Here is a 22,032-nt window from a genome sequence, read left to right as displayed (position 1 = left end):
TCAATCCACTGCCTCTCTGCTCAATCATAGACAGCAAATCAAGCAAATATTGGGAAATGTGAAGAAAAAATGTGAAGACCATTGTAATGTTGATCTTTTGAACCCATAGACCTTAAGCACTGTCATGCTTTCATATGTCAACCTTTTGCATCTGATTTTCTTGAGTCCTTTTGCACCTCTAGGAAAATAGGCCAGTCTTCCAAACAAATGTTTCTCAAATGCAATGGCTGGAGAGGTGCTGTGGGCGGCTTGCACAGTGGCTATAGAGGTGTGGTGACCGCAGGAGTGCAGCGGGTGAGACCAGATCGGTGGCAGGCTGCGCAGCGTGACCTCTGACATCACGTCACATTGCACAGAGCTGCACACCTGGGGACAAGAGCAGCCTGGCAGCATGTGAGAATACACCATAGTCAAATACAGTATAATGTAATATATGAATAATGTATCATTCAACTGCACAGTTAGGAATCTGATCCCTAGAGGAGAAGGTGGGGTCCAGGCAGTGGAGCCCACTACAGGGTTTTCCCTGTATACACGTGGGATAGTCCAACCCTGTTGGTAACTGTAGGCAAAGGTTTTGGAGCTTAGCTTTTTCCACTCTTTGAAAAAGCGCACATTGGAGCGAAACGCGTTAGAGGATCCGGGCACCCGTGGAGAGGAGTTACTTTTTCCTGTGAAGTCCACCATTGTTGTCCCATACGCTTGTACTCACTGCCAATTCCGCCAGCGACATCGATTACACAGGCGGCCACTACACGGACACCGAGTTCCAGCTTTGTTGTTACCATCAACTGTGCAGCGTGTGAGAGACGCAGCACAGTATGCCCCACGGACACAACGCACTAGCCGGAGGTGAGACCACCCACTGCTGCGGGTGAGAGATGCAGCAGTACCGGACTGACATCACACTGCTGGTTTTCAGGTGGTTCGCTTACCTGGCAATTCATCTTGCATTCACCGCAAATTAGCAGGTAGCAGCACTGGGGGCAGTGAACACTTCACGGAATCGTCCCTCAGAATCTCTGCTTCTTTCCACCTTGCTACAAAATATTTACTGGAGTCCTTGAGTACCACATATGTGGAAATATTATCCCTGCTAAATAACCAAATACGCTTGGAGACCGAGTAGTTTATTGGCAACCTGGTGGACAATCTATATTCATATATTCACATATGGAAATTGAATAAATCCCGGGGACATTCATTTTTATTATGTATAATTTTTATGCATATATTTTTCGTATTATTTATTTTTATATATATTTTTGATCTTATTTATTTATTTTTCATTAATTATGTTATAGCTTTCATATAAACTAACAGAAATAGGTGGCCACCTAAATTATATGAGCATTGTCCATTTATTCATCTAATATTCAATAATATTTTATATTGTGTGAATTATTTATTGTATTTCTTGATATGTTTTATAAATGAGATTTCTTTACAAATCATTAAATAATCATTTATTAAAAATTGTGTGGAACGATGACTCAGCCATATTGCAATCTATACAGACAAAAGCGCAGACACTGGGATTTTTATCTCTCTAAAGGTTTTGGAGCTGTTTGATGATACCTATCTTTAAGCTTCAATGTAGTGACATCTCAAGCCTCAGTACTATAGGCCTAATTCAGACCTGATCACAGGACAAATGTGTTCTCAAAATGGGCAAAACTATGTGCACTGCAGGTGCAGGGAAGTTGTAACATGTGCAGAGAGAGTTAGATTTAGATGAGTTATTTTGTTTCTGTGCAGGGTAAATACTGCTTTATTTTAACACTGACATTTAGATTTCAGTTTGAGCACCCACCACCCAACTCTAACTTTCTCTACCACCTGCAGGGCACATGGTTTTGTCCATTCTCAGAACAAATTTGTCCTGCGATCAGGTCTGAATTAGGCCTTATGTGATGTGGAAATATCGCTTCTACAGTATGTTGATAGTTAGGAAGCCTGTACATGAACTAGTATTTCCTCTCCTTCATCCTTATATTACCTCTTGGTGCCAAATCACATTTACATCAAAGTGTGTATAAAGGGCCTGATTCAGACCTGATTGCTGACATGCAAAATAGCAGAGGACTGCGGGTACATAGCCACCGCCCAGAAAGCAGAAAACCCACCCGGTGTAAATCTGCAAATGAATTCCGAAATTCTCGTAGATCGCTATCCATTTACAAATGCAATCTACAGTAATGGTTTTTCGGTACTTGTTTCCTAGCAGGGTGCCCAGTACGCTATTTGCGTACAGGGCTATTCTCCGTACTAAAATTGCATCACATCGCATTGGGCCATTTTAGTGCCGTGCGATACGATGCGATTATTTTAATGTAATTTATTCACTGCTCTGTTGGCCCCAGGGAATCGCATCGCACCTCCCGCAAAATCGCATGCGATCGCATGCGATTTTATAGGGTGCTATACCATGCCATTAGCTATACACTTGTATGACATACAATGAGGTTTTAGTCACCCCCCCCCCCACTATCCACGCCACCCCAAAGCATGGTGAGCGCAGCGGCAGAACGCGTCCTCCCGACCTTTTCATACCCCCACTATCCACGTCGGCGTGGAGTTGATGTTATAAAGTGTGGCGAGCGCAGCGAGCCACCAAGCCCGAAGCGTGGTGAGTGCAGCGAGCCCTGTGAGGGGGCGTGGATTACTTTACATGTATTCCGCGTCCCCTCGCGGGGCTCACTGCACTCCCCACGCTTCAGTAATGGTGGCTCGCTGCGCTCACCACACTATATAAAATCAACTGAACCCCGACGTAGATAGTGGGGGTATGAAAAGGTCGGGAGGACGCGTTCCGCCACCCCACGGCACTAAAATGGCCCATGCGACCTTCGGTCAAATTGCGTTTACAATCCATACGCAATTTATGTCACTATTCACCCTCTACGATCTGTACGGTTAGCGCAGTCATTCGACAATCGATCTGAGTAATTCGCTATTAAATATCAAATCTGAATCGGGCCCAAAGCCCAATGTGAATGGCAATAATAATAATAATATAAAAATATGTATGCATGTGTGTATATATGTGTGTGTGTGTGTGTGTGTGTGTGTGTGTGTGTGTGTGTATGTGACAAGGAATCACAGACACTGATAAAGATAAAGTCTTGGTTTTTATTTTGAAGCAGGTACGCAGCTTACCAGTTAATCAGCATAAGCAAGGAAGGTTACAGCATTGCAGCATACAGGTGTCACAGCATAGCACAAACACTTGAAAATGCTCCAGTGGTCGCTATCGTAGCCCACACCACGGCCTATCACTTGGGCAGCTATTCCACCATCAAGAGCAATAACCCTTTTCACTGGAAAATCTTATATCAGGTGCTGCCAATCAGCCCAGCCCAGATCACATCAGTTTCTCTGCTGCTGTTGCTCTAAAACCTGGACCGGATCCTGCACGTGGAGGTATGCTGTCCATACCTCACTTCTTCGCCCTTAGCTTCAATCACCCTGGTGAAGCTAACAACTTTTTAAGCAAGCTCTCCGCCTCACCCACCTCTCGTGTCATCCGCCCAGGTACTCAGCCCTCCACCGCTTTCCAGAGGTTACCCACCTCGCCCTCTTCCTCCTCCTCTAACTTCACCATAGGTTTGCTTGGAGGTTGGGGACCTAAAAACTCCCTGGAAAATGCATCTGCTTTGAGGTGCTGTTTCCCTGGACCATGCAATACCTCAACTTAAATGGCTATAAGGCCAGAAACCAATGAGTCATATGAACACTCACCTCTTTGTTCGTGTGCATCCATTGCAAGGGTGCCTGGTCTGTGACCAACAAAAAAAATCTTGTCCCAACAAATAATATTTTATGGACTCAACCGCCTACTTAATTGCCAAGCACTCCTGCTCTACAGCTGAATACTTGCGCTCTCTGGCAGTAATTTACGGCTAAAGGCCCCCTTACATTATGCGATTTGGGCACAATTTTGCCCGATTCGGATGAATCGGGCCTTGAAATTGTCCCAAATCGCATATGGAGACATCCCCTCCGACCCGATGCGCGGCCCCGTGCGCATCGGATCGGAGATGGGAGGTCGGACTGGCTGCACATAAGATTTGCTAAATCTTATGTGCTGCCCGGAGCCGTGCTCCCCCGCAACAGGGGACCTACCAGAGCAGAGGGATCAGGCGCAGGGAGCCGGGCAGCATCAGCGGGAGCAGGGGGGGGGGGGGCGGCACAGAGTACCAGGGCGCCGGGCAGGAGAAGACGCTGCAGCAGCAGCACTTCCAAAAAAAAAGCCCATACAAACGCATAGGAAGCCATACATTCGCTCATTGGCTGAGAGAGGTCTCAGCCAATCAATGGCTTCCTATGCGTTTGTATGGGGTTTTTCTTTTTTTGGAAGTGCTCTGCTGCTCGTGCCACTCGCGCTGCATCGTCTTCTCCTGCCTGGCTCCCTCGTACTCTGCGCAGCTGCCCCCCCTGCTCCATGCCCAGCGGCTTCTTGCCCGGCTACCTGCGCCCCCTCCCCCCCCCCCCCCACGCCCGCTCTCTGGTTGCGGGCATATCCCTGCTGCTGTCCCCCGCTCCCATTGTCCCTGCAGCTCCCCGGGAGTTGCATGTGATAAATCGCATGCGATTTATCACATGCAAAACTTGGCACAAGAAGTGCCATCGCATGTGATCCCTCCCGGGGAGCTGCTGGGACAATCGGGTCCGACTTGTCGTTATGACAAGTCGGACAAATGTAAGGGGGCCTTAAGGTAGAGGATTGGCTTCTCCTCTCCATACAACTCTTGGGAAAGGACTGCCCCTAATCCTTTGAAAAAGCGTACGTATATCTAAATATTTATAACCCTTAAATGGAATGGCAAACGCTGAAATAATTGCATGCCAACACAAACTTGTAAAAATGAATTACAATGCTTTACTTAAATGATTACATATATTTGCAAATGCAGGCTAACACAAGAAACATAACATTGATTGGTTAATACCTAAATCAAGTAGAAATGGAAACCCAACAGGGACAGTAATCAGCCAGACACCTTATCCATACGTTACCCGACACCTCCAGCACCTTCTAAACGTATTTACCTCTTCTTCCTCAGCTGCCTAACCTCTTTCTCTGGAATATTTATACTGTATTCACTTAAATTATTTCATTACTCATAAGTATTGAGTCTTATTGGCTAGCTTTGCCTTCAGTCATAATGCTGTCATTAATTCACCCATCACCCATCCAAGGAAAGAACCTGGCATGGTTGCCTCTGTGGCCTTGGGGTCTACGTATGTGTACCCGTTTTCTTGTTATTCGCAGACTTGCTGTCTGCCCCTGTCATCCTGTACTTTCCAAATCACATTCTTGATCCTATTAAAACTAGAAGAAAAAAAACTTTATATCAAGGATTCAACTATTACATATGATATCCCAGTGAGTAAGCATATTTCAACCCATACACTATTTTAAGATTATTTTTGCTTAGTCATGGTGAAAAAATGGATAATGCTTAAGACAAACACTTGAGAATTGTGGTAAATGGTAGGCCATACACGCACCTTTAGTGAGGGGCATGTACAACAAGCAATGTCTTCAGTATTAGGACATTAAGGAAACAAATATAATATAATATAGATTGATGAGTTGCTGGATAAATATGTATGTCAAAATATTTCACAACGTGAGAATCTGATATATGTGCGCCACAACTTCTTGAAAGCAAGTAACACTTGAGTGAAATGCTTAGATAAAGCGGCTTGTGAGACCCCCAACGACCATGAGGTCACAGACTGAGTGGAGCTTGTGGCCAAGTAGTAAAGGGCACACAGTAATTTCTGCAGCCCACACACTGCATATTTGGCACCCCCATAAGGGTCCAAATCATCGTTCACCTGCTCATATAAGTTCAACAGGTTATTGCGGTTCAGCCTAAACATAACCACAACCTGTTAATCAGAGAGGGAGTCCAGGTACAGCCTAGCGCAATACCTACATGAAGCATGCAGTACTCAGGGTACCTGTATCTGGTGCGCAGCTTCCCCCTCCTCCTGCGCAGCTCCTCCAAACGATCAAAGTCACAAACAGCCAGCTCCACACCACTCTTCATCTTTCAAACCATCACAGGTGTCCTTAATGATGTTGGGGTATATGTGGGGGAGTTTATGATGAAAAATGAGGACACCTGTGAGAAAAGTAACCATTTGTGCTCTTGACTAAAGTTGCTTTTGGGTCACTTCATCCTTCAGGACCTGGTCTGCACCAGTGGTGATTTTTTGACACTTTTGAAATGTGAATTCCATGTGCGCAGTCCATTAAATAAGCGATTTGTATACTTTTTTATGGGAAAACATCTGGATGCTATAAAAATGAGAATTGAAACCGGCAAGTGAGAAAGTGCGAGTTATCGCACAAAATGTGCGAATTACGGGACGTAGCGCACCCTACTAAGTACGCGATTTCTGCAAAAAGTGCGATAACGCCATTTTGTTGTCTAAAAATCGCAAAAAAAAAACCAACAAGCGCATCCTATTAAATGTCACCCATGTTCTTTATAGGGAGAAAAAAAGAACTAATAACAGCCAATCCCATCAAAGGGATAATACAATTAATATATAATAAATGAAGTGTTTGGTTACTACAGATGGAGCCGGCCTAGTCTTTGCAGGGGCTGGCGAAAGTATCGCCAGCCCCCGCAAGTCGCTCAGGCGCTCCGTGGCAATGGAGCTTGCCCCAGGTCCCCGCCGCCTCCCCCGCCGTTGCTGGTGGTCCCCCTCGCCACCCCCCCGAACCCTGCCTGTCTCCCTGAAGCGGAGATGGGCAGGGAGATGCTGCCCAGTCGCCGTGATACTGGGACGCGCATGCGCGTGAGACGCATGCACCTCCCAGTCCCTATCGCCGGCGCTTGCCAGAGGAGAGAATCTAGCAGGCGCCGGCGTTAAATGAGGCCGGCTCCATCTGTATATGTTTTTTGCTTCAAATCAGTTGTTTAAGTTTGAACACACTGCTATAACTAGGGGTGTTTGAGTGGTCGCACAGGAATGCGACCAACTAGGAATGTTTGAGTGGTCGCACAGTCTAGTTTACATGCTCCCCTTGTGAAAATCGCAGCCTTGCGAGTCAACCAGAATAACCTCCACAGAGTGCGCTGCATTGGTTGCAGTATTGACAAAGCACTCCGGGCAATGCTTTGCTACATAAGAAATTATAGCCACAAAGAAACAAACAATACAATATTATAACAAGCATATCAGTTTCTGTACTATATTTTATTTAGCATGGATATTTGTTACTTATAAAAGATGAAAAATGTAAATAATTTGACACACGCAGCAATAAATAAATATTTTACTTGCACACATTATATTGCATAGATTCAGCACATTCAGAATCAGCTGCAGTGACCTGTCCAAGACCTGTCCAAGGCTGCACACCATCCATGTTAGTTCTTGACATGAGGAATAAAACAAAAAGTATTATAACCATGCATATATTTGTAAGCTGAGGTGCAGACGTTTAGTTACCTGTGGTTTTTATGAATAGTTTAGAATATTTGTATTTGCATGGAGAGGTATAAATAAATGTAGTAGAAATGACTGATAGATGGCCTAAAAAAATGCATCCCTGCCTACACACTGGAGGTACACATTTTGTGTGCTTAACCAGTATTTACAGCATTGTAGAAACGTGTTCCTATACCTATGTTTCTTGTTCTTTAAGAATTGATAAGCTGCATTGGCATGAATATTCAGTGGATCTTAGAGCCGTAACTAGATTTTTGGTGCCCTCTGCCAAAAAAGAGAATTGGCACCCCATCACCACCCCCAATTTTCCCACTAGGTTCATTGGGGCAGATGTATTAAGCCTGGCCAAGAGATAAACTAGAGATAAAGTGAAAGGAGAAAATGGACAGCCAATCAGCTATGTTTGAAATATGACAGTTGGGAGTTGATTCGCTAGTATGTTATCTCCTGCCACTTCATCTCCAGTTTATCTCTTCACCAGGCTTAATACATCTGCCCCACTGTTGGAACTGGATCTCTGGAACCCACAGGATAGGGTGGTGAGTGGAGCATTCCAGAGAAGCCTGTGGAGCTGTGATTGTGTAATGAAACCACAGCAACCCCTTTTCTACAGACTAAAGGTGCCCATACACTAGTAAGATTTATCTTCAGATCTGGCTGGTTGGAACAAAAACATGGTTATGGATGAGTGACAGTTTGTCAGTTTTCCAGCATTTCCAAGCAAATGGTCAACTGTCATTTGCTCTCATCCATAACCATGTTTTTGTTCAACCAGACAGATCTGCAGATAAATCTGCATGTGTATGGCCACCTTAACTCTCCACAGCTGTCAGTTGGTGCCTGCAAAGCTAGGCTTCACCTATAATAACCACATGTGAATTGCTAAATTAGGTCTGCCCAAACTCCGATGCCACCAGGTCTTACAGGGGAACAAGGCACCAACCGAGACTGAGTGGATAAGAGGAAAACTGACTAAAACTAAGATGTAAGATACCACAACTAAAGTACAGGGAAAATAACAAATTATGAGTGGCACATCCGCAGAATAAATGTGAATTTGTTGCATACCAGAAACAACTAAAGATGTGTGGTAACACCACGACCTGCGACACCGTCACAAAACGAAAACCCGCTAAGGATACAGCGGCCTAGTCACAGAACGTGACTAAGGTAAATAAACCATAAACGGCAGAAATAACAGAAATCACTGACTAAGTCACAGAACACATTACAAAAAAGGTATGTACAAAGGATGCAGCAATGACTGCAATGTTCGGCGAAGCCTCCGGACTCATGGTACCACAAAAGCTGGAAACAGAGACAGCAGAGGATCCAAGGTAATCTGGAACAAAGTCAGGAGAAACTGGAAACTGACCAGGGAATCCACTGGAGCAGAATACACAGGAGGCTTGAGATCAGGCTACAAGAAGCTATTACCAGCAGGGATAGGCTCACAGGAAGTTTCTTAAATGTGAGAGTCCACCAACCACTACAGCAATTGCCTGATTAAGTTAAGGCAGCTGCTAGCTGCGGCAGCCAAACTCAGTCTCCTGTTAACCCGGCAACTGCCCGACTCCTAACAGTACTCCCCCCCCCCCCTTGAGCAGGGGTTAAGAAACCCCTAAATTCAAACTTATGAAGAAATTCTTGAAAAAAGGCTTTCTTGAGTCTAGTGGCATATAAATCCTTATCCAAGACCCAGGACCTCTCTTCTTGTCCACACCCCTTCCAATGAACCAGAAAATAGAGCTGTTCCGAGAACACTTTGAATCCAACACCTTCTACACCAGGAATTCTTGCTGGCCCTGTAAATCCACAAGAGCTTTACCCCTGATGGCTCTCTGTGGGAACTTCCTGGAAGTGACAAATCATTTAAGTAATGAAGAATGAAAGGTATTGAAGCATTTTAATGATTTAGGCAATTTAAGCTGAAAGGCTACTGGATTCATTTGTTTAATAACCCGGAATGGTCCGATAAATCTGGGTCCTAATCTGGCCAAAGGCTGCCGGAGCTTGATGTAACAGGTAGACAACCACACCAGATTACCCACTTTAAAGGTGCATAGGCGACAGAAACTTGGAAGCATAAAAACATAAATATTGCTTCACAGACTGGTTATGTCTGTCCAATGGATTGCGAGGAAGTGAGACTGAGTATCATGTTTAGTGAACGGCAAAAGGACTTCCAGAAATTGGCAATGAATTGTGGTCCATGGTCAGAGACAATATCCATGGGCAGCCCATGGAGCCTGACTACATGACGTACAAACAGGACTGCTAAATCCTGGGTGGATGGCAATCGAGATAAAGCAACAAAATGAGCCATCTTGCTAAACTGGTGTACTACCACCCATATAACTTAACACCCTGAGGAGACAGGAAGATCCACAATAAAATCCATGGCAATGTGTGACCATGGCCTGGCTGGAACTGTTAATGGCAAAATTTGCCCAACAGGCAGAGATCGGGGCACCTTGTGTAAAAAACAGTGCCCAGCGAGCCTGACAGGAATTCAAATGCATAGCTGACACAATGTACTGTAAGTTCTTGTGGTCTGTGTACACTGTAATTATATGCTTAGCCCCCGCAAGCCAGTGCCTCCATTCTTCAAAATCCCACTTAATGGCCAAGAGTTCTCTATTACCAACATCGTAGTTGGCTTCAGCAGAAGAAAACTTCCTGGACATGAAGGCACACGGATGTAATTCCAAAGACTTATGAATTTCCTGGGACAGAGCTTCACTTACCCCCACTTCAGAGGCATCCACTTAAACAATAAATGGTAGATCTGGGTTGGGGTGTGTAAGAACAGGTGCAAAAACAAAGGCTTACTTAGCGACCAAAAAGCACGTTCCACCTGTGGTGACCAAATAGAAGGATCGGCTCCCTTCTTGGTAAGTGCCACAAACGGAGAGACCAAAATTGGCATGAATAGTAATAGTTGGCAAAACCTCTGGATAGCTTTCAGGTAAGTGGGTTTAGCGAAATCTAGGACTGCCTGGAGCTCAGTGGGATCCATGGAAAATCCATGAGACGAGATGATATATCCCAAGAATGATACCTCTGTGACATCAAATTCACACTTCTTAAGTTTGGCATACAGATGATTCTCCCTGCAGTTTTGAAGAACTTGTTGAACATGGAGATAGTGCTGTTTCCGAGACTCGGAATAAATCAAAATATCATCTAAGTATACCACCACGAATTGACCCAGGAAGTAACGGAGGACGTCACTGATTAGATCCTGGAACACAGCTGGGGCATTGGACAGGCATCACAAGATATTCATAGTGTCCAGAGTGCGTGCTGAATGCCAACTTCCACTCATCCCCAGATATTCATCCATGGCCTTGATTTCTGGACCAGACAGTGCATATAGTCTTCCCTTAGGTAACCGGGCGCCTGGGACAAGATCTGATATCTGCTTTACCTGGCATCTGCTTTACCTTTTGAAAAGACATCTGTAAAGTCTTGGTAAGCAGCAGGAATACCGTCTTGTATTACTGCAGTGACTTGCACAGGGCGAATAATACATTTCATGGAACAATCGGAGCCCCAACGAAATACCTCCCCTAACCTCCAGTCGATAGTTGGGTTATGGTTAGAGAGCCAGGGGTGTCCCAAAACTAGTGGAACAGTCAGACAGTGGGTAACCAGCAGGAGAACTTAATCCTGAGAGTGTAACACGCCCACAGTCAACTGTATGGGAGGAGTCGGGTGAGTAATCACCCTGTTGGAGAGGGACTTTCCATCCAGACCTCGCACAGTAATGGGTCTTTGGAGCTGGAGCTGCGGAATGCCAAGTGTCTGAGCTAGAGTGTTGTCCAAAGAATTCCCGGCAGCTCCACTATCAATGAATGCTGAGACTGAAAAGTCCCGACCAGCAAAAGATACCTTAGCGGGTACTAACAGTTTTATGAGGAGACAATCTGAAGGCCTAGATGAACCCCCTCAATGTTCATCTGGCCTGAGCGGTTCCCTGCTTTTTCAGGCAGACACGCACCACATCTCCCTTACCGCTGTAGTATAGACAGTGCTCTAGGCTGAATCTACGTGTTGTATCCTCAGGAGACATTCTGGAAAGACCCAGCGGTATGGGCTCCTCAATATCCTCTGAGGGAGTGAATACACAAGAACTGGGCAAAGCATTAGCCCCTCTCTCTGTTCTCCTTTCCCTGAGATGAGCTTGCACAGAGTCTCGGGAATAGGATATTGAATGAGACTATCCTTAATTTGCTCGGATAGCCTGAGGCAAAACTGACTGCGCAGGACAGGGTCATTCCAGCCACAATCGTTTGACCACCAGCAAAACTAATACAATATACTTTAGCAGGATTTTAACTCTGTCTCAAGGCACGTAAACTGCTTTCAGCAAGGCCTCAACAGAGAGTAAGGCGGGGTCATCTGCGGGTTAACCAACGGCCCAAGTCTATGGGTCCCTCTGAAGTATTGACATGACAATGCCCACCCATTGTGCCTCTGTACCTTTGTGAGCCTTGCAACTCTGCCTGCCCACCTATCACCCCCCCCCCCCCCCCCCCCCCCACCGCTACTCGACGATTTTCCCTGCAGAGCTACGAATGGACGTTTTGCATAAACATCCATTTGCAGCCTTGCGAGGGTGCCCGAAATCAATTGATGGTCACCGACCATCGAATGATTTATGTGGAGCTCGCTAATCTAAGTCACTCTCTCCAAGAACAGTGTTTATTAAACTAGTGTACATAGATAGACCTACAGTACATGGTCCCATTTTTATAGAAAGGGATGATCTGGCAACTAGCTATAATGCTGCCAGTTAACGGTGAGTCCAGAGACAAGGTAAGAGGCATAGTAGTGGCATCATCGTCAATGTTATTTGTGCGTTCCCCCCCAAAATCCATTAAGTACATAACTTCACTTACAGAAGGAAACTTTTTCTAAACTGTTGTTAGGTGACTTCCTTGACGATCTTTCAAGAATTTGATCCACTTCATTCTCAGAGATATCCTAAAAGTACATTTTAAATTCTAATTGCTGTAAATCCATTTCATTTTCAAATAATATTAACTAACTAAATGCATAAACATTTAATATGCCTTTTCCAAAATTCAGCCCAGTAGTCTGTAGCCCAAAACTTTATTGTCGTTGCCTAAGGGATGCAGTAAAAATCCCATCAGTCAGAAGACTTTGAGGGTCATGGTTAGACTGCTGTGGGGGAGGGGTTAGGGCTATGTTGTGGGAGAAGGAGGTTAGAGTAAGTGTTAGGTTTGGAAGTATAGTAAAAACATTTACCAGTATGTGTCGATATTCTGCCGGGACTTCATACCTAACTATCTATAATGTCTATAATGCTATAGATACGTATTACATAGCACCTGAGAATTATACTGAGGTAGATGGCATTATTCAGGCTTGTCACACCTAGTCCCAAACACATTTACCCAAATATTTTTGGTGCATCTTTTTCCCTGAAAATGCATATTAGCACTGTTATGCTATAAAGGTTGTTCTCAAGCAGACTATAATAATTAAAATGTCATGCAAAATGTGTGTGACTGCAGCTAAATCTGCACATGAAAATGCTATGTTACAGTATTTCCCATGCAGATACAGCTGCAGTTGCATACAAAATATAGCCATAGAGCATGCATACCTCCCAACAGTCCCGATTTCAGCGGGTCAGTCCCGATTATCAGGGCCTGTCCCGCTGTCCCTCCCGCGGCCGGCAGTGTCCCGCTGTGAGGGGGGGGCTGTTGGGAGTCTCCCCTGTCGGCTGCTAAGCAGCGGGGAATAAACGCTGTGCGCATGCGCACATCGTCTATGCCCCCATAGCGTCAAAATGGGGGTGTGGCCTCGCGAGAGAGCCGCGAGTATAAGCCACGCCCGAAATTAGGCCACACCCCCGAAATTTTCGGCGCGCCTGCGGCGTGCAGCAACTCCCTCCCGCCTCCGGCTCAGCCAAAGTTGGGAGGTATGCAGCATATCATGTTAATCAGCATAGTCTGCTTGTGTGTCTCATTTGCATAGTGATGCTAAAAAGATGCCATTTCAAGGTGGAAAATAAACCTAGCGCTGGTGGCGTAGCATAGGACCTTAGTGGCTCTCATACGCCATGTGTGATGCGACTCAAAGTATACTGGCTAAATGCGGAAGAAAGCATCCGCATGCCATTCTTGCAGTAGTAACACAATCACTTTCCATTAAGAAGCCAAAGCAATATTAGCAAATAACTGACTAGTTAATAAAGACAGTGGGCAGAATGTAAAGAAGTCTGAGTTCGGCAGCAGTGCAGGATGTAATACAGTGCAGGAGGGGCAATCATTTACAAGGCATAACCATGCCTTGTAAATTATTGCAACTTTAAAAATACCTTTGGGTAGGGAAAAGGGGGAAAGAAACTTCTCGCACTGACTGAAAGTATTATTATATCAATTTGAAACCAATATATAAGATAATTTATAGTACTCAAATGTATTATGTATTCTTAATTGGTGGTGCTCCCTTGAGTCATAGGTATAATGTACACAAAAACACGAAGGAAAAAGATGACTCTCTTTTTGGGGCACTCTTTAAATAATTTACTAATTTATATATTAAGACATTCTAGTTGACAGCTGTATACAGTATGGATGCACCAATTGCCAGCTAAACACTTGACCACGTGCCAAAAAATGTATCAATGTATCAGCCGGGATGTTTAATGTTACTCAGATTGTGGGCTAGTACACCCTATGAGACATTCTAGGTTCCCAGCTGAATTTTATGTACAAATGATACAAATCATAAAGTATAAAACATTTTTTTGTAATTTTCTAATGCAATTTAAAAACTTAGTGGCGAAGTTTTAACATATTTTTACTTGCTCTGATGGGGGTACCTGTAATCATGACCCTCTTAAATAGAGTATTTCATATAGTCATGTTTGGGGGTACTCGGAGAATAAAATTAGAGTGAAGTATAGAAAAATACAGCTCACCAATCAATTCCCCTTGGTGGGCCTTTTAAACTCAGCCGTGTGTCCTAAGGACAGTGAACGGATCTGAGAGGTTCTCCTCCAATAGGCGGGGTCTTTATTGGGTAAGTGAAAGAAGATATGGGGATCTGCTGTTGCTGGCAGAACCCAGTGGCACCCCTGTTAGTTGACCCAGTGCAAGGGTACTCTGCCTGGGACTGTCAGCAATGAGAGTCCCCTAGATTAGGAAAAAAGAAGGAGGACAGATATATTCTGCAAGATTTAATTCATAATTTCCAATATCACCAAAACAAAAGCAAATAGTATTCCTTTTGAATTCACTAATAGCTGTATTTTCTATACAAGAGGCTCCATATTCTAGTGATCTCTGCATGTACTGTGCATGCTTGGTAAAAATGTGGTTCCAACAGATTGATCAATTTATGCTGATGGTGTCTACTGGATTTTCCTTAAAGGACAGATTGATGAGGATTTCAATACTACTTCTAAACATGCAATTTTCACCACAGCCACAAAAAGGTTTGCCTGGTGTGTATGCTAAATGTTGACGGCTTGGTTAATGCAAGCCCAAACTATATAGTTGTAATTGGCATCTATTTAGAGATAATATTCCCAGACCGTCAAACACATACTGCCAGTCATACAAAATAGGAGTGGTGTATCCTGTGGCTACTTCAAAATAATTTCAAAATATGAATACCATACCATATCCACAAAAAAATCGCCCAGTGTGTATACACTAATTTTCAGTGGCTTTGTTTGTATGGATTCAATGCACCTGGATTGAGTTTCCAACTGTTTAGCAATAATGTTGCCAATTCCACTAAGGTATACCACCAATCATATATTGATACATATGAGAAAAAACCTGTCGCATGTACAGCTCAATTATGCCGTCCTGAAGTGCATAGACATAGATACAATCTGTTTAGGAAACAATGTTGCCTGTTCTAAAAGAGCATTTCACTGATCATGCACGCAGAGAGTGAATCACTTAGCCTTCTGATGATATAGTTGCATCGTCTCCTCTGTCCCAATCCATATATGGGGTCCCATCAGAGTCAAGTGTATGTGTGACGCGCGTTTCGCCCTGGATACCGAGGCTTGTTCACCCACGTGGTCTCGCTGCCGCTGGGCTGTGTTTTGTAGCGCTACATTGGCGCCTTTACTGTGACGTAGAGGATCATATGTCTCCTAATAGGATTATTTCTACTAAGACTGCCTCCCCCTCGTGGGGCCGGCTCCGCCTTCTCCGGCTCTCTGTATGCATCTGAGTAGCGAATCCCTATCTACCCAGCCATGACGCTCTCCTGGTATAGACCTCACCTGCGTCCCTACGTAACTTGCGTCCTCCCTGGGTAACGTTGCTAGGTTACCTACAGTCCCGTTCGCTGCTAGTTATGGTGATATATTCTGATATATTGCGGCTTGTTTATAACGAACTCCAATGTTTCTTGGGACCTAAAATTGGATAGTCCTGCGCTGCTTCTATAATTGTTGGTTTAATCCTCCTATAAGAAAAGTGATTTAATTTAAATAAGTGAGGTTGATGTGTATGTGCATAATTATGTGAATATGATAAATGAGAAAAAATAGGGGGAAAAAAATTAATAATGATATAAGATGAATATAAAAAATATATACATATACACGCATACACACACACACATATATATATATATATATATATATATATATATATATGTACACATATACATACATATATACACACACATACATATACCTTTAGTGCTAAGAATTTATGAAAATTATTATAGTTATAAGTAACACTTGAGACCAAGTGCTTTGAGCTATTTATTGCTACATATTTATTGTGTGAATTCAATTTATGATTGTTGTATCATACTCTGTGATTATATGACATAATTTGAAAAAATAGTGCTATACACTAAAAAAGGGGTGCCATTGCAAAAAAACGTGAAAAACCGTGAAAACAATTTTTTTGTTTAAAGGAAGAATTTTTTCGTATTTTTTTAAAAATATTTTTTTTTTGATATAAGGAGACTATATCTGAATACTTATTCCCTTCAGTTCTTAATGCAAGATGTTATTATGCTATCCAATTGTTTCTGCGTGTTGATATAACCGTATCTTATCTACCCTTCAAGATATTTCTTGCTTATGGGTAGTGGCGGTTGATTATCATGACCCTGGTCCCTATCTAGCATTTGTTGGAATAATTCCATATTGAAATTAAAGTTAGCTAAGATGCTGATCATTATGATGTTTTATTCATAAAAAGGATTTTATTTTAGAAGAAAGGAGACAGGAGAAGGAGGAAGGAGAGGGGACGCGGAACGAGGGGGAGAGTGAAAAACTAATGATGAATAATAAGGAGAGAAGAAAAGGAGAAGGATCTTGTTGTTCTCTGGTCTGATGTTCTTATGGTTCGGAAGTGGTCCCTTTATGTTGTAATTTTAGGTCTCAAATAAAAATCTGATAGTTTATATATTCATTGAGGCCTTGAGGAGCCAATGCATTGAGTCTGAATGTCCATTCACTTTCTTTCTGTAGTAGGGTTTTCTGCAGATCCCCACCTCTGATGCCTAGAGTAACTTTCTCCAGGCCGAATACTTTTGTGCCTGTGAATGAGTTGTTATGTGCTTGATGGAAATGACGCGCCACTGATGTCAATTTTTTAAATTTAGTGAGATCTGATGTTGCGTTTCTCACGGTTCCCACATGTTCGAGAACTCTTTGTTTTAGGGCTCTAGTGGTCATCCCAACATACTTTTTCTTACATTGGCATTCAATGCAATATATGACTCCTGTTGAATTACAGTTGATAAAGTTCCGGATTCTCATAATGTTGCCATACCTGTCCTGTATTTGATCTCTTTTACACATGAATTGACAGGCCTTACAATTTCCACATGGAAAAGATCCTACCGTTTTCTCCGTTTTGGCTGGTTTTGCAAGGAAATGACTATGTACTAACTGGTCCCTTAAATTTGGTGATCGTCGCCAGCTCATTGCGACTTTGGGATCCAATAGCTTCTTTAAGTCTTCATCAAGAAGAAGGACAGACCAATGTTTTTGAATTATTGACTGGATTTGTCTCCATTCATTACAGTATTTGCCCACAAAGCGAATTTTGTCTATTGTGTTTTCCTTCTTCTTCCTACTGAAGATAAGTGCTTCTCTCCTTGTGCCTGATACCTCTTTCCGGGCTCGTTTAATCGATCTTTTGCTGTAGCCTCTTTCCATCAATCTTTCTGTCAACTCCTGCGCCTGTGTCTCAAATATCTTCTTGTCTGAGCAATTCCTCCTCAACCTCAGGAATTCCCCCCTAGGGAGATTTTGCACGGTAGGTGGAAAGTGAGCACTAGTTTGGTGGAGGATAGAATTAGTTGCGGTCTCCTTTCTATAAAGTTGTAAACAAGCCGCAATATATCAGAATATATCACCATAACTAGCAGCGAACGGGACTGTAGGTAACCTAGCAACGTTACCCAGGGAGGACGCAAGTTACGTAGGGACGCAGGTGAGGTCTATACCAGGAGAGCGTCATGGCTGGGTAGATAGGGATTCGCTACTCAGATGCATACAGAGAGCCGGAGAAGGCGGAGCCGGCCCCACGAGGGGGAGGCAGTCTTAGTAGAAATAATCCTATTAGGAGACATATGATCCTCTACGTCACAGTAAAGGCGCCAATGTAGCGCTACAAAACACAGCCCAGCGGCAGCGAGACCACGTGGGTGAACAAGCCTCGGTATCCAGGGCGAAACGCGCGTCACACATACACTTGACTCTGATGGGACCCCATATATGGATTGGGACAGAGGAGACGATGCAACTATATCATCAGAAGGCTAAGTGATTCACTCTCTGCGTGCATGATCAGTGAAATGCTCTTTTAGAACAGGCAACATTGTTTCCTAAACAGATTGTATCTATGTCTATGCACTTCAGGACGGCATAATTGAGCTGTACATGCGACAGGTTTTTTCTCATATGTATCAATATATGATTGGTGGTATACCTTAGTGGAATTGGCAACATTATTGCTAAACAGTTGGAAACTCAATCCAGGTGCATTGAATCCATACAAACAAAGCCACTGAAAATTAGTGTATACACACTGGGCGATTTTTTTGTGGATATGGTATGGTATTCATATTTTGAAATTATTTTGAAGTAGCCACAGGATACACCACTCCTATTTTGTAGGACTGGCAGTATGTGTTTGACGGTCTGGGAATATTATCTCTAAATAGATGCCAATTACAACTATATAGTTTTTGCTTGCATTAACCAAGCCGTCAACATTTAGCATACACACCAGGCAAACCTTTTTGTGGCTGTGGTGAAAATTGCATGTTTAGAAGTAGTATTGAAATCCTCATCAATCTGTCCTTTAAGGAAAATCCAGTAGACACCATCAGCATAAATTGATCAATCTGTTGGAACCACATTTTTACCAAGCATGCACAGTACATGCAGAGATCACTAGAATATGGAGCCTCTTGTATAGAAAATACAGCTATTAGTGAATTCAAAAGGAATACTATTTGCTTTTGTTTTGGTGATATTGGAAATTATGAATTAAATCTTGCAGAATATATCTGTCCTCCTTCTTTTTTCCTAATCTAGGGGACTCTCATTGCTGACAGTCCCAGGCAGAGTACCCTTGCACTGGGTCAACTAACAGGGGTGCCACTGGGTTCTGCCAGCAACAGCAGATCCCCATATCTTCTTTCACTTACCCAATAAAGACCCCGCCTATTGGAGGAGAACCTCTCAGATCCGTTCACTGTCCTTAGGACACACGGCTGAGTTTAAAAGGCCCACCAAGGGGAATTGATTGGTGAGCTGTATTTTTCTATACTTCACTCTAATTTTATTCTCCGAGTACCCCCAAACATGACTATATGAAATACTCTATTTAAGAGGGTCATGATTACAGGTACCCCCATCAGAGCAAGTAAAAATATGTTAAAACTTTGCCACTAAGTTTTTAAATTGCATTAGAAAATTACAAAAAAATGTTTTATACTTTATGATTTGTATCATTTGTACATAAAATTCAGCTGGGAACCTAGAATGTCTCATAGGGTGTACTAGCCCACAATCTGAGTAACATTAAACATCCCGGCTGATACATTGATACATTTTTTGGCACGTGGTCAAGTGTTTAGCTGGCAATTGGTGCATCCATACTGTATACAGCTGTCAACTAGAATGTCTTAATATATAAATTAGTAAATTATTTAAAGAGTGCCCCAAAAAGAGAGTCATCTTTTTCCTTCGTGTTTTTGTGAACTTTAAAAATACATCAGAGATTGACCAGCATCCCGCATGGCTGCTGAACTCAGACTTCGTTACATCTGTCCCATTATGTTAATAAACATTTAGGGCTAGATTTACTTAGCTGCTGGTTGGGACTGAAAATGGAAATCGCCACTCACATTCAGTGTAGAGCCAGCCAGCCTTTACACTTATTGTAATTTCATAGCCCCCAGCCTTCCCCACTAGGTCAGAATTCCATAGCCACTTTAAATATTTCTGAATGACGTTAAACTCATTGTGTTTAGCATAAAAGTCAGGTGAATGTTATTCATGCCCTATTTTCCCTATTATACCATTATAATAATGTCTAATCAGCAAAGAACTGGACCATACTCACTAAGAATAGTCGTTGCTTGGCACTGTGAGTAGATAACAGACTGCGCACTCGGTTGTGTATTGACTCCCAGGTGTTATTGTCAGACTGCAAACTAAAATAAAAAAAACATTCTGAATAAAAGAAGAAATACTGTTCACAACACTGGGTTACACAATAGTATGTTCTTTTAACAATTTAATGCAGACAGACTGTGTTCTAAAGTTCAATTGGCCATTTCCAAATCACATACTAGCTAACCAAATTGAATTCCACTATTTGTGTTAAAGCAGTCCAATACAAGCACTCTTCATGCAACAGGACAACACCTAACCCTTCCACGTTCCATTGTTTTTTGCAATAGTATTGTGAAAGTCATTTGAACCATAGCTCAGCCATTTTGTGAAAGCAGACATCTTGTTGTTATTCAAAATGTTCTTTCCTTTTTTGGAAAATCACTGGACTATGCAGAAATTGTATAAACTTTCTTATCTTGAAACTATGCAGGAATTGTGTGGGCTCTTTCTTAGATAGTCTGCTCACAAAAGCAATTACCGCAATTGATTGCTACCACCTGTGTTTGAAGTGTGCTATGTCACTAGAGCACCATATTTTGATCTGTACGCACAATAAACTAGAGAACTTATGTACGATAAGGTACCAGGTAAACGCTTGAGACACAAGGACTCACCTGGGCTGACCCAAGGAAAGGATTCCACAGTACTTATAAAGATAATGTCCACAATAGTAGCAATACATAATACAATTTTACTACAGCTACACAATATGCAGAATAAGGGATGCACTGGAGCTGCTGTATATGGATCTGAGCACTCATGTACTTGTTAAGACCAGAGAGCATCTGTTAGCAGGAGGATATTAGAGTCATACCATGAAGTGGAAGAACGTATGTTTAAGGTGTATTTGTTTGTTTGCTACTTGTTTTATGTATTTATCTACATGTATGTCCAAGCTAAGTGCTAGGTTCTTGCTGCTCCCTCAGACCTCAGTACTTGCTTCAATTATGTGCAGAGCAGGGCACTTGGACTGGACTGTGGATTAGTGCCCACATCTGTAAAAATCAACACTCCTCAGGCTGGCCCTACTGCTACAGCAAATGGTTTACTGGGATCACCGTACAGATCTAAAGCTCTTTGTCAAACCTATTGTTTGTGAATGGTGAGATGTGCCATCGCCAGCAATGGCACCCAAACTTACACCCTTGCCTGACTGAAATCAGCCCATACTTGTACAAAATTGCTTAGACCTCTATGGGGTAACGTGCACTTTTGTGCGAGTTCGGGTGGCCAATGACTGGCCCCCACAAGATCATTGCACATAATTGAATTAGGCAGACAGTTGCTTGTTAACCATTTGCATTCCAGATTTATTTTTGCAATTCATACAGTCTGGTTTAAATATTTCAATTAATTGTAATTTTTTTTTTTTCAAAAATGGTCTACATTGAATGCTGAATGATGATAAATGTTCTTATTTTAAAGCTGCTACTAGCGTTAGGGCTGTTGAGTCTGACTAGACATTGAAATTGAAAGGGCTACAGGGTAATTAAGCACTTTTCATGGTCTGGCTACATCTGCTCCAAAGTCAAGAATTTGGAAAACCCACTCTAGAAATCCCTTAGTTAGCTGTTGTATATGGCTCCTAAGTGCTCGTTTCCCTAGGTAAGTCTCTTTCTTCAATTAGAACTCTCAGACTTAAAATACTTAATTTTCCATCTCTTATTTTGGGACGAACAGTTGAATAAACTCATCTTTGAGAACATTGTATGATGCTTTTAACATGTTTGTTCCGGAAACTCAATTTTGCTATTTCATATGTACACTTATTTACTTGTTAGGATTGTACACCTTGTTATGCCTCTTGAAAATTGAATACAAATTGTATTTTTTTTAAACGAATAGAAAAAAAGATAGATGGGAACAAACGTGCAAATTGAATTCCATTGAACTTTATTATT

The 22,032-nt window shown here is 42.7% G+C and overlaps 1 protein-coding gene across 3 annotated transcripts in view; it reads right to left on the bottom strand.

The window, feature by feature from the left end:
- Positions 1–7,284: 7,284 nt before the first annotated feature.
- SPATA6L (spermatogenesis associated 6 like) overlaps positions 7,285–22,032 on the bottom strand; it is a 130,655-nt gene continuing 115,907 nt past the window's right edge. For all 3 annotated transcript variants that reach the window (XM_083186006.1, XM_083186007.1, XM_083186008.1), the window contains 3 exons: positions 20,079–20,169; positions 12,381–12,465; positions 7,285–7,400 (listed from right to left, as the gene is read on the bottom strand). In XM_083186006.1, the coding sequence (XP_083042132.1) occupies positions 7,399–7,400; positions 12,381–12,465; positions 20,079–20,169 (178 nt within the window). In that variant the 3' untranslated portion in view covers positions 7,285–7,398. The remainder of the gene's footprint in view (positions 7,401–12,380; positions 12,466–20,078; positions 20,170–22,032) is intronic.

The sequence above is a fragment of the Crinia signifera genome, chromosome 1 (assembly GCF_055691185.1).
Source record: "Crinia signifera chromosome 1, ASM5569118v1, whole genome shotgun sequence".
Taxonomy (NCBI): Eukaryota; Metazoa; Chordata; class Amphibia; order Anura; family Myobatrachidae; genus Crinia; species Crinia signifera.
This window is presented reverse-complemented; position numbering and strand designations above follow the sequence as displayed.